Source organism: Triticum aestivum, chromosome 6A (genome assembly GCF_018294505.1).
Source record: "Triticum aestivum cultivar Chinese Spring chromosome 6A, IWGSC CS RefSeq v2.1, whole genome shotgun sequence".
Taxonomy (NCBI): Eukaryota; Viridiplantae; Streptophyta; class Magnoliopsida; order Poales; family Poaceae; genus Triticum; species Triticum aestivum.
This window is the reverse complement of record NC_057809.1, coordinates 522,756,217-522,773,226: the sequence shown is the minus strand read 5'-3', so window position 1 is coordinate 522,773,226 and position 17,010 is coordinate 522,756,217. Positions and strand designations below refer to the sequence as shown.

Sequence of the window (17,010 nt, the reverse complement as noted above, 5' to 3'; positions counted from 1 at the left end):
AGGAGGCGCGCGGCTGCGGCGGCCGAGCGAGCTCCAGCCGGCGAGGGCGGCGGAGCGCGGCGCCGGCTCAGGAGAAGGAGGCGGCGCGGGGAGGCGGGCGAAGCGGGCGCACGCGCGGGCCGAGGGGGCCGGCTCCGGGCTCCCGCGGCCCGCGGTGGGAGTGGCGCGGCGGCGGCCACGTGGCGCTCTGCCACTGGCTGCGGGCGGCGGCGGCGGCGTGTCCGGCCGAAACGGACACGTCCGGCGCGGCGCGAGGTGGATTTCTAGGGTTTCGGAGGTAGGAGGAGATCCGAAAATCGAGGGGGTGTTTAAATAGGCATAGAGGGAGCTAGGAGAGTCCAAATAAGGTGCTGTTTTCGGCCACGCGATCGTGATCGAACGCTCTAGAACATGGAGCAGAGTTAGGTGGGTTTTGGGCCAATTGGAGGGGTGTTGGGCTGCAACACACACGAGGCCTTTTCAGTCCCTCGGTTAACCGTTGGAGTATCAAACGAAGTCCAAGTGATACGAAACTTGGCAGGCGGTCTACCGGTAGTAAATCAAGGCCACTTGGCAAGTCTCGGTCCAATCCGGAAATGTTTAATCCCCACACACGAAAGAAAGCTAGAAATGGCTACCGGAGGAGAACGGAGCGCCGGAATGCAAAACGGACAACGGGGAAAATGCTCGAATGCATGAGACGAACACGTATGCAAATGCAATGCACATGACGACATGATATGAGATGCATGACAACAATAACAACACACGGAGACAAAACCCGAACCCGAGGAAATAAATATAACTTAACGCCGGAAACGGCAAGAGTTGGAGTACAATTAGGGAAAGTTATATCCGGGGTGTTACAAGTCCGCTACAGCCCGGTTCACCGGAGTCCTGCTAGCCCAGCACTACTGCTCAGAACACTTGACTGGCCGGCATGTGTTCCACTTCGTTCCTATGTATGTCCCTTCGGGGAAATGTCACGCGGTGACTTCCGGAGTCCTGCCTAGCCTGCTACAGCCCGGGTTCCCCGGAGTCCTGTTAGCCCAGTGCTACAGCCTGGATTCATACGCTGTTGACCGACATGCTGGATGTGATTCATGTATGCCTGTCTCCATAGGTCTGTGCCGCTTTGGGTTCACGACTAGCTATGTCGGCCCGGGTTCTCTGTCATATGGATACTAGCGACACCATCATATACGTGAGCCAAAAGGCGCAAACGGTCCCGGGCCATGGTAAGGCGACACCCGTGAGGATACCGTGCGTGAGGCCGCAAAGTGATATGAGGTGTTACATGCTAGATCGGTGTGACTTAGAATCGGGGTCCCGACACCAGATCTCAAGGAAGAGAAGAATGCCAACACCCTACACTGCCTATTGCTTGATAAATTAGGCTGGATATTGGGCTCAATAAATTAATCAAGGTATATGCTTTTATCTTTCCTCCCAACTGTATTCAGATTTCTTCCCCCCAAAAAAAAAAGTTTCAACTCCCCGTCTAAAACCTGCTGACCACCCTCCATCGGTCATTATGTCATAACCGGACACGGCAGACATGTAAAGTAACAGAAAGGAACCAGCACACTGTTTGTGAGAAGATGCAAAATTCAAAACAGAACTGAGAATTATTCCATGGAAGTACTTATTATTGATATGTAGGACAAGAAACTTGCATGATATCTTATGACAGCACATCCCTACAAAAGAGAGCATAGACTACAAAGCTACAGGGTTCGGAACTAAGTAACACAAGCTTATATGAATGAAACAAGCAAACTAGAAAACGCATGGTTCACAGTTGAACCCCTAGTAGTTGATACAACACGCGGGCACCATGCTGATTGCGCATGTCACACTTGTAGGTCTTGTAGGTCGAAATTTCAGTACGAGGTCCTGCCATCACCCTCCATGATCATGTCCTTGAAAGCACCACCGCTTGGGATCATAGGCAGCACGTGCTCCTGATGCGGGACGATGATATCCAACAAGTATGGCCCTGGGGTCTCAAGCATCTTCTTGATTGCTGCAGTGACTTCGCTCTTCTTCGTCACACGAACTGCCGGAACGTTGAATCCTTTAGCAATCGTCACAAAATCTGGATATATCTCACTCTCATTTTCTGGGTTGCCAAGGTATGTGTGCGCCCGATTGGCCTTGTAAAACCTATCCTCCCATTGCACCACCATTCCCAGATGCTGGTTGTTCAATATCATCACCTTCACAGGGAGGTTCTCAATACGGATCAATGCCAACTCCTGAATGTTCATGAGGAAACTACCATCTCCATCAATGTCAACAACTGTAACACCTGGGTTGGCCACAGCAGCGCCAGCTGCAGCTGGTAACCCAAATCCCATTGCCCCCAAACCAGACGAAGACAGCCACTGCCGTGGCCGCTTGTAAGTGTAATACTGAGCCGCCCACATCTGGTGCTGCCCAACACCAGTAGCAATGATCGCCTCCCCTTTTGTCAGCTCATCCAGTACCTGGATAGCATATTGCGGCGGGATGGCCTCGCCAAAAGTCTTGAATCCTAGAGGAAACTCCCTCTTCTGCTGATCCAACTCCTTGTGCCATGGACCAAAATCCAGACCCTGTTGTGCTTTGCTCCCATTTAATAGAGCATTCAACCCCTGTAAAGCAAGCTTAACATCTGCACAAATGGAGACATGTGGCTGCTTGTTCTTGCCAATCTCAGCTGGGTCAATGTCAATGTGCACAATCTTGGACCTGCTTGCAAAGGCCTCGATTTTCCCAGTCACGCGATCATCAAACCGCACACCAAATGCAAGCAACAGGTCAGCCTTATCGACTGCATAATTTGCATACACAGTGCCATGCATCCCAAGCATGCGCAGAGACAGTGGGTCGTCGCTGGGGAAGTTGCCAAGGCCCATCAGAGTAGTTGTAACCGGAATCCCAGTGAGCTCAACAAAGCGGCGCAACTCCTCGCCGGATGCAGCGCAGCCACCACCAACATACAGAATTGGGCGCCGTGACTCACCAACCAGACGCAGGACCTGCTCAAGCGATTCAGTAGATGGTGGCTTGGGCAGGCGGGCGATGTACCCTGGCAAACTCATCGGCGTGTCCCAGATAGGCACGGCCATCTGCTGCTGGATATCCTTGGGGATATCAACCAGCACCGGCCCCGGGCGGCCAGAGGACGCGAGGAAGAAGGCTTCCTGGATGACGCGGGGGATATCCTCCACGTCAAGGACCAGGTAGTTGTGCTTGGTGATGGAGCGCGTGACCTCCACTATGGGCGTCTCCTGGAACGCGTCCGTGCCGATCATGCGGCGGGGGACCTGGCCCGTGATGGCGACCATGGGGATGGAGTCGAGGAGGGCGTCAGCGAGCGCGGAGACGAGGTTGGTGGCCCCCGGGCCGGAGGTGGCGACGCAGACGCCGACGCGGCCGGACGCGCGGGCGTAGCCGGACGCCGCGAACGCCTCCCCCTGCTCGTGGCGGAAGAGGTGGTTGGTGATGACGGGCGAGCGCGTCAGCGCCTGGTGGATCTCCATGGACGCGCCGCCGGGGTAGGCGAATACGTCGACGATGCCGCAGCGCTCGAGCGCCTCGACGAGGATGTCGGCGCCCTTGCGGGGCTCGGACGGGCCCCAGGGCCGGAGCGCGGTGGCGGGGGGCGCGGCGGAGGTGGCAGCAGCGGGGGGCGCGGCGCAGCACCTGACGACGCGGGCGGGGAGCGCGCGGCGCGAGGCGGGCTGGTGGCGCGGGAGAGGCTGGCGGGCGGGCTTGGGCATGGCGGCGGCGGCGGCGGCGGCGCCGGAGAATGCGACGGCGGGGGAGGTGGCGGCGGCCATGGCGGCGGCGAGGGTTTGGGCGAGGGGAGAGATTTCTGTGAGGCGGAGAGAGGGTTGGAATTGGGGAGGGGTGATGGTTTTGTCTTTGGCGCTGTCACGCGGCGGGTGAGCGTGTGGTTCAGATGGGACGCCACTCGTTTGTTTGGGCTAGCTTTTTTTGTGCAGAAAGGCTGATGCTCAAACAAGCAATTATTTTGGACCCGTGTGATATCACCAGAGATTTCGTATCTATTTTGCACTCGCCAAGCTATCAGACTGTTTGGATTGTGATTATTTTTGTCATACTTCTATAACACATTATTTTTGTCACATTTATCGCATTTATCTTACTTGAGTTGATTAAATTGTTAACCACGCTTTGACCGTCTAAAGGAATCTTTTCACAATTTTTCTGTCTATGACATATGGGGTTCACTGCTCAGAAAAACAAATCTTGCCTTAGATGTGGCTAGAACCAAATACTCACCTAATTTGATCAGATTTGACTAAGGTGATGTATGGTAAAGTGTGACAAGATATGGTTAGAAACCAAAGAACCCCTATGTCTCTCCGATACCGATTCTTATGAATGGTCTACGGGCGAACGACTACGGGCCGGTCAATTAGCGGTGTTGCTCGATGCATGCCTTCGCTCATTCGTGTCCGATCGCTCCGTTCGATTGGTAAAGTCCGGTTTTCTTTATTTTTTCTTTTCATTTTTTGTGTGTTTTTGCCAGTATTTTTCGGTTTTCTTTTCTTTATGTTTTTTTCTTCTTTGATTTTCAATGTTTTTTCTCTTTTTCTTCTTCTTCTTTATTTTCTTTGGTTTTTTGGGTTGTTTTTTCTTTGATTTTCTTTTTATGTATTTGTTTGTTTATTTTTTCAACACATGTCTACTTTTGCACATATGATGTACATCTTTTATACATGTAAAACATTTCTTATAAATGACTTCCATTATACATGTATAGTTTAAACTTTTTTATAGAAACATGTTTTGAATATATTTTCCAAATATGTGTTAAACATCTATACCAGTATAAAACGACACAAAGGGGAAGATCCAATAGATCCCGGCCGTCAAATCGGGTCAATCCAATGACCCATGCTACTTCAATGGTGAGGGCTCAACACGTTAGTGTGCAGTTAATATCATATCAAATATTAATACCAATGCTAATTAATCACATACTTAATGCACAAATAATATATACCAAATATTTACTGTAATTAATATATTACCTAATATCAACGTGCATTGCACATACACATTTACTAATTTTTTTAAATACACAATCAAATATATTTTTAGCGAAAAATATTTTTTTGAACTATGTAAACATTTTTGTACATTGTACAAACAATTTTTGATAATATAATGAGCGCATTTGTTAAGCTTGAGAAGAATTATTCAAATGTGACATAATTTTTGTTGAATGTATCAAACATTTTAAGAACATTACATGAACACTTTTCTAAAATTATATACATTTTTTTTAAAGTCCACATACATTTATTTTGAAATATGTGGCACTGTTAATTGTCATAAACATTTTTGGTACACATAATTAACATTTATACATTTTTCATTCATGTTATATATTTTTTATATACATCGAAAATATTTTTCCTATACAGGTTTAACATTTTTCAAATGCAAGATTAAAAAATTCAAAACATATATAGAACATTTTGAAATACAAATAAAATTAAAGAGAAAGCGAAAAATGAAAATAAAAGCATGCATGATGTCATTGTGACATCAGCATGACACAATTAGTGGTTCCTAGCCCGACCCTCGGGCTGTAGGCAAGCCGTGCCTGGGCGTCGCAACAGGCGGAACATTGCCGCGCCCAGAGCGACTATGTATTGCTCGTAGCGACTCCTACGTGAGAGTCGCCTCTAGCGATCCGGTGGACAAGCGCAACGACCATGGGGACTCGTCATGTTGATGTGTTCTGTTTATTTTGTTTCTTTTTTAATAATATTAAGTACATATTTTATAAAAAATACATAAGTTAATTTTAAAGACTGATTATTACATTTAAAAATGCAATGTAAAAAAATGTTCGATCAACTTTTAGAAAATAAACGAGCAATTAAAAAACAATCTATGTGGCATTTAGAAAATTATGTTTTTCAAGCAATTCACGTGTAACTTATAGAAAATGAATAAACCATACAAAATAATATACAATGTAAAAATAATGTTCGCACGGTTCAAAAAAATTTCATAGTACCATTCAAAAAAGTATGTTACATTTAAAAAATGTTCGAGCATTTCAAGCAAAATGTTTGTAATATTTCAAAAAAATAAAGTGTATAAAATTGTCTGCATAATATTTTTTTGAACGTATTTCATATCATAAAATAAATTCTTTGAAGATGTATTTCAAAAAAGTGTTCAAAACAAGTACTCTATCTCTGAAATAAATTATTAATCATGTATTTAAAAAAACTTAAATGTGTACAAAAAATACACAATGCATATGAAAAAAGTTGACATCAAAATATATAATTTAATAAATGTTAATTATATATCTGAAGATTAAATTAAAATTTAAAAACACACAAAAAAGTAAACCGATGAAAACCAAAGAAAGAAACAAGGAAATTGTAGGAAAAGACAAAAGCAAAAAACAAGAGGGTGAAATGAAGAAAACCACAGAAAAATAGAAGAAAACCGATGCAAAAGTACTGAGAAAACCCGATATAAAACCAATGGGGAAAAACTAGTGCGGCTTGTATGCGAGTTGTAATAGGAATCCTTTCACGCAACATATATCTCCCGATCTCATTGATAGATTGTCGACCAAACGCATAGGAGAGGTAAGTGGGTTGTGCCCCCCCCCCCCTTGGGTTCGCGCAGAGAACTCCCGCTATTCTTCCCTGTTTTTTCAGTTGATTTCTACCAAAATAAATTGGCTCATGTAATTGTATATAAAAATGTAATTGCAAGAAAATATTTTAAGAATTTAAATTTTCTAATCTTATTCTCGAAATGTTAAAAAAGGTTAATGAAATTATAGAATGTTTTGGAAAAATGATCCTATTTTCAAAATCTATCAATGGATTAAAATATATTCACAAAGAAATAAAAAAATAAACATAAAATTTGGAAAAATGATTATTATAAAATTTATCCTTAGATATAAGAAATGTTAACGTACTTCAAATAATTTTCATAAAATTTAAAAATCAAAAAATAAAACAGACTCATCAACTTTAAGTAATTTCATATCCTTAGAAAATAAAAAAAGGTGGACGGAAACTACAGAACATTGATAGAAGAAAACAAAAAAATTAACATGAGAACGAAAAAATAAACTGGCCCGCCCACCCCGTTAGTTGGCCCAATCCATAATGGACCTCGTTGTGCAAATGCACGACAACTTGCGGAGACAGCGACAAATAGAAATAGCGCGGAATCACAACACGAATAATTTAGACTCATCGTGAAATCACAACTCGAGGGCCGAAGCTCAAGAGATCACTCATTCTTTTAATCTTAGCTCCATGAAAAAAAATCTTGCCTTGATGTTTAGAATTGATATAGCTAAACTTTTTGATCGACTAGAGTGGAACTCTCTCTCTCTCTCTCTCTCTCTCTCTCTCTCTCTCTCTCTCTCTCTCTCTCTCTCTCTCTCTCTCTCAAATGGTTGCATGGACTTTTTATCAACTTGGTTCATGCGTGTATTCCATCCCTACTTGTTTGTTATTATACAAAACAATCTTAACATCGCTTCCGCATCACGTTAGGTATAAAACATGGTTGTCCCCTCTCTCCTTGTCTTTTTTTCCTGGTCATTAATGATCTTACTATTTTTTTTTACAATAGCCATGTCCGGTACTCAACTCAATGGCGTTTCTATTGGACCAAATTTCCCGCCCATTCACTCCCTCGTGTTTGTTGATGATCTCCTTGTGTGTGGTCAAGTCAATGTTATTGAATCGAACCATGTGAGCCAAATTATCCATGGATATTGTTCTACTTCTTGACAAACCCCTCCGTGGAACAAATCTGGAATCATTTTTGGTTGTGGTGTTCTTGTTCACATAAAAATGCAATAAAGCAAAATTTTCAAGTGAACAACCATCAAGTGAGTGCCAATTCAAGAGTATGACATCTACATCCAAAATCTGTCCGAGCAAAAGAGCAAGAGGAACATGAACAAGCCCTTTAGTTTGGCACATTGTTACACGGTGCTCACGGGAAATGAGAAGTGAGCGAGAGGAAATTAGGAAACAACACCAAGGACATCAAGATTGAGCAAGCATCTCTATCTTCCATTAGTCTCTAGGAGGATGGTGATGGGGAGGATGAGAGGGGAGAGAAGTGCCACTCTAGCTCAAGGTCGGGTCGGAGAAAGAAAGGGAAGAAGAGGAAAGAATGGTGGAGTTCACACATATAAAGAAGAACTAAATTAGTCAATGTAGACAAAGAAGGAGTTGGCCCTCGAACTCAAGCAAGAGAAGATGGATGAGTGTAGGCCTGCTGTTGAGGATGAGGTTGAACCTTGAGGCCGAAAGGAAATGAACAAGAAAAACGAGCAAGAGGAAACAATCATGTTTATGGATGCTAGTGGGATGGATGACAGACGACATAACACAATTGGGAATCCGCCCGTGGACAAATCTTGACTTTCAAAATGCCAAGACCAATATCCTATAATACTGGAAGTGGTTGTGACAATGGAAGTGTGTGAGTTATGCGGCGTCTGGAAGTTTTGTGTCGTTACCTTTGGTTGAATGTGTGGTTTGAATTTGAACTATTGTTAAAATGTTTTGAATTCAAAATGTTTTTAACATGTGTGTACTACATACGGTAGCATTTGAATTACTATTACGCTGTAATGTATTAGAAATCAGGTTTATGTATGAAAATAAATGGAATAAATAATGAAGAAAGATGTTTTAGCCTGGCAAGAACAATAGAATATCATGTGGAAACCAAGTTTTGGTGGAAACTAATCAAAACCACATGGAAACAATATTTTGAAGTTTTTGAAAAAGCTGGAAAAAACAAGATCTTAAGAGTGCGATGTTTTATTAGCATGTGAAATTCCCAAGTTCAAAAACATTACCATTTACAAGGTATGAAAAAAAATCAATATTAAATAGTTCCAAACAGTAAACGTCAATATTCATTGTTGAATTTATTTTTCTATGGTTCATAAATGGTGATGTGTTGGAACTTGAAATTTCGCATGGCAATAGAACATCAAACTCTTAACATATCATATATTTTTTCAGATTTCTAAAAACTTTCAAAGTGTGGTTTCCATAAAAAAAAACTTTGAAACTTGATTTTCATGTGGTATTCTCTCAGCAAGAATAAGTAACCATGCCCATTCTTTAAAGTCGTGAGTATTCTCCTTCCACGTACTACCTCCGTCCTGGTTTATTAGTCCTCTTTGTATTCCATGCCATATTTTGATCATAAATTTAACTAACAAAATGTTCATGCATGTCACCGAAAACTATATCATTGAAAACTATGTTCTAATATGAATCCAACGATATAATTTTTGTTGACATGCATTAACATTTTGTTAGCTAAATCTTTAGTCAAAATTTGGCACGGATTACAAAGGGACTAATAAACCAGGACGGAGATAGTAAATCTGACAGACACTAACCCTAACACGAGTAACCAAAACAAAATAAGCCTGGCAAATTGATGGGGCCAAATGTGGTGCCCCGCCAGGAGCAATGAATTGCTTAAGTTGGAACTGCCGGGGGGCAGGGAACCACCGGATAGTTCGTGAGGTGTTGGCCCTTGCAAAAGCCAACTTCCCCAAGTTTGTCTTTCTTTCAGAGACAATGCAAACTAAAAGAAAAGATGGAGAAGCTTAAATGGAGACTGGGACTAAAGGGTTTCAGTGGTGTTAGTAGTAATGGCAGAAGTGGACGTTTGGCTCTATTTTGGGACGAAGCTTTAACAGTGACTATTTTGGATAGCTGTGCACGTTACATTGACGTGCACGTCATGGACAACGGTACTGATGCTAGTTGGCGGGGTACCTTTATTTATGGTGAACCTCGGGTGGAAGATCGTCATTTGATGTGGGATCATCTAGCTAGATTACGTGTTGTTTCACAAGACTCGTGGTTTGTTTGCAGAGATTTTAATGAGGCTATGTGGCAACATGAACACCTATCCCACTATATGAGATCTGGAAAATCTAATGTTGGCGTTTTGGTAGTGCTTGGAGGTGTGTGAGTTGGAGGATTTATGGTTCTCTAGTTTCCCCTATACATATGATAATGGATAGTCTGGAGATCATAACGTCCAAGTAAGGCTGGACCGGACGGTTGCGGACGACGCATGACGAGACTTATTCCCTTCGGCAAAGGTGCTGGACCTAGCCTCGCCGTGCTTGGACCACTGCCCGGTACTTGTTCAGCTCGAGGTCGTCGCCGACCTTCCAAGACAGCGCCCTCCACTACGTTATGAAATCATGTGGCAGCGACAATCAACGCTACCAGAAGTTGTAGCTAATGCCTGGGCGAAGTCAAGGCCTTCTAGTCACTTGGGGGAGGTCGCAAACTCCCAATCATAGCAAAATTACACACGTGGGGTGCTGAGAACTTTGGTCACGTCACTAAAAAGATTGAGGAACTTAGAGTTGATCTTGAGGAGCTGAAATCGCAATCAGCTGATCGTGACTCGATCCGTGCAAAAATGAATGAGATGGATGAGTTACTGTATCACAAGGAGATGCTCTGACTACAACGCTCTCGTACTACATGGCTGAAAGAAGACGACCGTAATACTAAATACTTTTTTCGTCGAGTTGTTTGGCGGTCGCGTTGTAATTACATTCAACGGCTTTGTTGGACGGATGGTACTTGGTGTAATGTTCCGACTGATATGGAGCGTATGGCAGCCTCGTATTTCAAAGAGGTTTTTACTAAAGATCCCACCCTCTCTCCTAAAATCGGTGTTGGATTGTATTCTGCCTAAGGTGACACCCGAAATGAATGCTTCTTTGTGTGAACCATATATACAGAAAGAAATATCAAACGCCTTATTTCAGATAGGCCCACTAAAGGCGCCAGGTACGGATGGGTTCCCGACACGTTTTTATTAACGCAATTAGGCGGTGCTTAAGGTTGAAATAGTTGTTGTAGTGCTTGAGTTTTTTGAAACAAGAGTCATGCCTAAAGGTGTCAACAACATGGCGATCGTCTTAATTCCTAAAGTTCAACATCCCAAAGAATTAAAGGATTTGAGACCGATTAGTTTGTGTAATGTGTTATACAAAATAGTTTCGAAGTGCAGGCCTGGCAACTACTTGATGATCCAGACAGTTTGTGTTCTCGCTTATTATGTGCGAAGTACTACCCCGATAGGAACCTGTTGGATACAGTTTTTACTGGAAATCCTTTAACTGTATGAAAGGGTATTGAACATGGTCTAGAGCTGGTTAAAAAGGGATCATTTGGCGGGTTGGAGATGGTTCTTTGATACGGACATGGAGGGCCCCTTGGATTCCCCGTGGCCATAATTTTTTTCCTGTTACACCTAAAAGGAATTGTCGATTCAATCATGTGTCTGATTTTGTTGATGAGAACGGTGCATGGATGATGCAACGATTGAACGACCACTTTTGGCTGATGGACGTACGTGAAATCCTCAAAATACATACCTCACCAAGGCAACGTCAAGATTTCTTTGTCTGGCATCCGGAGAAGAATGACCAGTTCTCTGTGAAAAGCGCGTACCACTTGGCGACGACAGTGCATGATGACCAATTGGCCGGAGGGGCGTCCAACACTAACCCTGACGAGAACCGATCCATCTGGAACCTGATATGATGGCAATCTTCGATACCACTGCGGATGAATCATACAGTATGGCGAGCGGCTTCAGGAGCACTCACTACTGCTACGTACATGCAATATAGGCACCTAGCGATGCGCGATACGTGCCCAATTGGTGATATTGTTGATGAGGACAGCTACCATGCTTTGATTGCGTGCAGACATGCACGTGCAATCTGGGAGGCCATGAGGAAGGTCCCAAGACCAGCTACTTAGTAATAGTGGCAAAGAATGGCTACTGAACGTGCTGCTTAATTAATTGTACCAATGCATAGCGTGACCGTATGATTATGCTTATTTGGCGTATTTGGCAATTACGGAATGATCTTACTCATGATAAAGAGGTTATCCCGAAACTGGATCAGCTCAGCCTCGGCTTCTGAAAATTCAGTGATCCCATGCTCCCGTGCCAGCGCAATGCAATGAACAGACTAGACGTAGGAGTATATACCAATGTTAAACGCGCCCGAGGTTGGTTGCTCTTGCGTGAAGGTAAATTCTCCATCCCGATCCCACTTAAAGCAAGGCGGGCGCACGAACCCCGTCGCACGTTGGCGACGTTACTGGCTCCTTGCACGATGCACCTAGGATCGGGTTACACTACACCGGGAGAGCTCAAGACGAGGCTACTACTACCATATTGCTGAATTCCTACGATTGCTCTTTTTTTTAGACCGGAAGCTCCTACGGCTGCTCTTGCATCAATGTTAATCCCACCTTAATCCGCGTTTCCTATCCCGGTCCACACTGGAAACGAGATGCCCGTATGCGCACGCCAACAAGTGGACGAGCGCAAATACATGTATAGCATTTCGATGCACCAGGGTCGTTGACAAGAGGACGACTTGTGTTCATTTTACTCAAAACTTTCAGGTTATATACTGTTATAATCTAGCTGATCAAGCAGTATAGAGGTGCAACTTCTGGAGGAGATACAGAGGAAAAGAAGAGGATTGCTATGCCATGATGTCTCTGTTCTTTGTCACACTTTAATTCGGGCATGTTTGGATTACACTCGATCAGCCCCAGTTCCACCGGATGCACAGAGAAACTGAGCTAAAATTCCCTGCCAATCCGAAGGAATCGGGTCTGGACAACGCGATAACGCAACATAAAAACTTTCCTGTAGGAATGATAAGTGTATCGTCTTGCCCTCAACATCTATACAAGAATATCAGCCCTCTTTCAGAACCTATCCCCCCACCCTATAACATCTACACATTCAAGTGAGCGGCTCTGATCTCTCTGCCCCCAGCCACAGGCCTTCCTCTCTAGCACAAGCTCGGCTCCTCAGGACGATGCTTGCCATTTGCCGCAGGATAATCCCAGTTCAGCCATGGCATGTCACAAAAGAATGGCATGAGCTGGTGCACTCTGTGCCGGCAGGGAAAATGTCACGAGGCCCGGAGAAGGTCGGGATCGCGCAAACACTCCTGAGGGTTAGCATAGAAGTAGTCCTCTTCCTTGGGCTTGTCAGGAATCACCGTCCTTCTCGAAGCTGATCCCATCCGGTTTGCATGGACGGACCTGATTAATTTAGAGAACTCATCCCACGGCAATGAGCCGCTCTTATACCGATCGACCAGATCAACGATAATTTTTCGGTCCAATAAGATTGTTTTCTTGAATCCCATGAACCTGTAGGATAAAAACATGAAATACTACATGAATTTCCTCTATAGTTAACAATCAGGTTAAAGATGCTGAAATGTTCAGATCTAGCATGCACATGATGTCGGATTTTAGCAGTATGAAAATGTTCTGATTAGATTATTTTCGTTACGAAGCAGAGCTATGACCAAATGGAATATATACCTGCGATGCCCCTCGACAACTTTAGCCATGTTCCCATCATATGTTGGAACAAATATGTCGCTTTCCAGTGACACCAAGTAATCGAGTGCGGCCATCTGTGATGAATGGTTCTGAAAGAACCTGAGATCAGACGGTTCCAAGAGCGTCTCCTTTCTCACCTATGCAACAATGTAAATTCATCATCAGCAAAACGGACATAAGAGATATGCAATCATGCAGACCAGTGATAGCTATGAAATGCTGCAAAGATGTAACCATAGGTGTACATGCACCAATTGATACATACCACGTTGGGATACGCTGAAGTAAGAGAAGCCATTCTGCGTTTGCCGCCATATATTTCTCCAGCCGCAATGTATATCTGCATACTTCTGTCAACCTCCAATGCTCTGAGGACAAGAGCAATCTCCTCAGGTGTTAATGGGCAAAAGCCATCTTTTCTTTTCACATAAGAGTCAATGACTTTCTCTTTCCACCAGGGGTAAGCATATCTGCGGTTGGCGAGCAACTCAGCTGTTAATATGTAACAAAACACAGATCTACTTGATGTACGAGAGCCGGCATATTTTTACCTCATCCTGGTGAGCTCATCTGCCTCCTCACGCGTGCAACCTTCAGTACAGCCAGAGAACGCCAGCATATCCATTTCATATCGTAAATGAAGAACCAAGAAAGGGCCATTTTTGCGGAGAATTCGAATCACTCGTCTACCCAACTCTTCAATTTGGGGTGTGAACTTCAGTGAACCATAGTTAACTCGGCAACGCAACTTCTGGATATCCAGGGGCAAACCATTATTGGCAAGCCTAGCATCAGTTCGGTTTAGATGGAGAACCTTGTGTTTCTGAATCAAAGGAAGTATCTGTGCCGAAAGAATTTAACAGTAAGCATTTTCACACAAAAAAGTAGCATTGTAAGGTTAAGTAGCAAAAGACACATCTAACAATACAAAAAAAATCTAACCTGATTATGGTAATAGGAGATATCTGACCAACTAATAGGTGGCATTGAGTGAAACATCCCCACTTCCACTCTTTGCTTCATTCTTGGAGGCAATTCTCTAAGTATACGAACCTCGCCTCTCAGAGAAGTTATGAAATGTTCAACGTCGAATATATCCTGAAACTCACTAGAAGCAAAACAAGAGGATATTCGCATAAGTATACAGCCATAGGGGTAAGCATAAAACCAACTCTAACTATGCTCGAAAGCAAATGGGAAAAGTAGAGCTATATCAAAATAGCAAGTGCACCTTGGGTCATTCCAAAATGATGTCTTATCCAACTCGGGAACTATCAGAGTCACATTCAAGTATCTTGCAATGGCAACCATGTCACATATCTGAGTAAACAGACAACGAATGAGAGGGTTATTAGATGCTACTCCATAAAGCATGATGGTCTGCCAGAAAATCAGTTACTGAAAAAAATGGAGAGTTTTCAAGCTGCTTACAGCTGCTCGCATTTGGTTAAGCCCGCCATTGCATGAAACCATCAGATAGCCATTGTTCCTATAAATTCCTAGCAGAACAAACATGGAGACAGTAAAAGATTAGAAAAGGCAAGGACAACTAAAAATCATACGAGCACAATGTACACCATGCGCCGAAACGCGCCGTAATGTGCATAAATTTTCCTAGCAAGTGAACAAAAAATTCTACGCCCAATAGTGTTGAAAATGTAAATTTGACCACATCAATTGATGTCGCGTTGAAATAAACCATGGCATGGCATGTACTACAGACAGAAAATCACCAAATTGTGCCATTATTGAGGCTACTACATGGTTTTTCTATAAAGAAGATAAGCCAACCTATTAATTGATACACTAAGACCAAGCTCGGGTTCATTCATGCCAGTCCCTAAATGCACTACAATTGGTACCAAAAAGGTAAAGGCCAACCCATAAATATCGAGTTCAAGCAATCAAAAATGTCGGTACATGCTTCTTTTCCTCCATTGGGCAATGATTAACCAATTAGAACTACCAATTTGGGATCAAATAACATCTGGAAATTTGCATAAAAAAGGTTGAATTCAAAATCATTGGAGATGACAATGCAAAGCATGGCAAATCTCATCGGCGAATTGTTGCAATCCCAAGAACGACAATGCGGAGCAGAGTTGGTAGTAGTAGCACTTACTCCTTGGCGGCAAGACGGCCTTCTCCGCCACGGGCTCCGTCATGGCGAGCCGCGCCGTCCGGCACGACGGCCAGCCCATGAGGACGCGCGGGCCCCACGTCTCCCCGACGGCCGTGAGCTGGACGAGGCAGGTCCAGAGCAGCACCGTGGTGGTGGCGCGGAGCACCCACAGCTTCATCATCCGCGACCGCGCCACCGCGGCCACCACAGACGGGAGTCTCAGCTTGCCCGCCCCGCCCGCCTTGAGGCCCATTGCCGCCGCCGCCTTGCACCCCATCGGAAACACGCACGGGCGAACCACCCTACGCGTGGAGCATCAAGACGCCACCAAGAAGGGAGGGAATCGCCTCGTCTCCAATCAGCGCAGCACGGCGAGGACGACGGCGGACGACGCGAGCACGGGCAATGCGCTGGCTATATATACAGCGCCGCCCGCCGCGTCCAATGGCAGTGCCCCCGAAACCGGCGGGAAACGGGGAGGGATGACGCGTCCCCGCGGCCAGCTAGCGGCAATCCGGCGCCGGTTGCCAATTTTACCCCCTCAGCCTTATCACCTTCCTTATAACGGCCGAATCCGGAATAGGAAACCCCGGCCGGAGATGGGCCACCGCGCCAGGCAGCAAAACACGGCCCGCGCCACGTCGAGGCCGTCAGAGGCGAGCGGGGAGAGACGGCCGGTGAATGCAGTGTGCCGGCCGGTGGAATGGTGGATCTCGGCTCGCCCGTGCCCTGCCGCGGGGCTCGGAAGCAGGTGACGAGTGGGAGAATGCGGGGCGTGAGGCGAGGAGGAGGAGCGATTCGCGTGCGGGGCGTGAAGTTATTTTCGGGCCCTCGCGTCGGTGGTTTTGGTTATATTCATGCGTGGGCGGACGTGTCCGGGTGGCCGGCGGTGGGTGGCGCCCGGAAATGCACACGGCGGAGTGGGGAGCAGGAGCGCACGTGGGCGGTGCGGAGCTCGGGGCAGCGGAAGCTGAGGCGGGCCGGGACGGCTGTGATGGACGCCCTTGAGCCCGGGTCAGGGGGGGATGGGGAACTGCCGCCGCGGATGCCGTTAGATCGCGGCGGGCCCACGGTGCAGGCGGAGAGGAGCAACAGTGGTCTCGTCGTCACGTGTTGGTTAAGAGCAGTGACGGTGAGAGATCAGATCGCCAGGCGAAGTCACGTGTCTCGGGACTCGGAGCGTCAACCACGCCTAGCCTAGGAGAGGTAGGGAAAATATCAGGTGATACCATGCCTTAGATGCTCCCATGATACAAGCTTCTGACCCGTCGGATCTTAGATCCAACGGCTCCTAATAGGTTCTGAAAGGTTGCCGTACTTGTTCGCGATTTTTAAACTTCAAAAGGTCTTTTTTGCAAAATGTTGAAAGCCTTCTGAAAGCCGTTAGATCAGACCCAACGTCCAACGGCTCCTAGGAGCTCGTATCATGGGAGCATCTAA

The 17,010-nt window shown here is 45.3% G+C and overlaps 2 protein-coding genes across 2 annotated transcripts; both read right to left on the bottom strand.

Annotated features, from left to right (window-relative positions):
• Window positions 1–1,588: 1,588 nt before the first annotated feature.
• On the bottom strand, window positions 1,589–3,871 carry LOC123128257 (acetolactate synthase 1, chloroplastic). Its single transcript, XM_044548221.1, has one exon. It carries the CDS (start codon window positions 3,804–3,806, stop codon window positions 1,863–1,865), a length of 1,944 nt encoding a protein of 647 aa, XP_044404156.1. The 5' UTR covers window positions 3,807–3,871; the 3' UTR covers window positions 1,589–1,862.
• Window positions 3,872–12,545: 8,674 nt separating this feature from the next.
• LOC123128255 (rhamnogalacturonan I rhamnosyltransferase 1) lies at window positions 12,546–16,565 on the bottom strand. The gene is made up of 8 exons (XM_044548220.1): window positions 15,571–16,565; window positions 14,880–14,947; window positions 14,680–14,768; window positions 14,391–14,556; window positions 14,000–14,289; window positions 13,714–13,918; window positions 13,428–13,585; window positions 12,546–13,250 (listed from the first exon to the last, which is right to left on the bottom strand). Exons 1-8 carry the CDS (start codon window positions 15,845–15,847, stop codon window positions 13,007–13,009), a joined length of 1,497 nt encoding a protein of 498 aa, XP_044404155.1. The 5' UTR covers window positions 15,848–16,565; the 3' UTR covers window positions 12,546–13,006.
• Between the last annotated feature and the right edge of the window lie 445 nt (window positions 16,566–17,010).

Coding starts and splice junctions, on each gene's coding strand:
- LOC123128257 (XM_044548221.1), bottom strand. CDS start 3,806: ATGGCCGCCGCCACCTCCCCCGCCGTCGCATTCTCCGGCGCCGCCGCC.
- LOC123128255 (XM_044548220.1), bottom strand. CDS start 15,847: ATGGGGTGCAAGGCGGCGGCGGCAATGGGCCTCAAGGCGGGCGGGGCG. Junction 14,948..15,570: donor GGCCGTCTTGCCGCCAAGGA/GTAAGTGCTACT, acceptor TTGTTCTGCTAG/GAATTTATAGGAACAATGGC. Junction 14,290..14,390: donor TCTCCTATTACCATAATCAG/GTTAGATTTTTT, acceptor CTTTCGGCACAG/ATACTTCCTTTGATTCAGAA.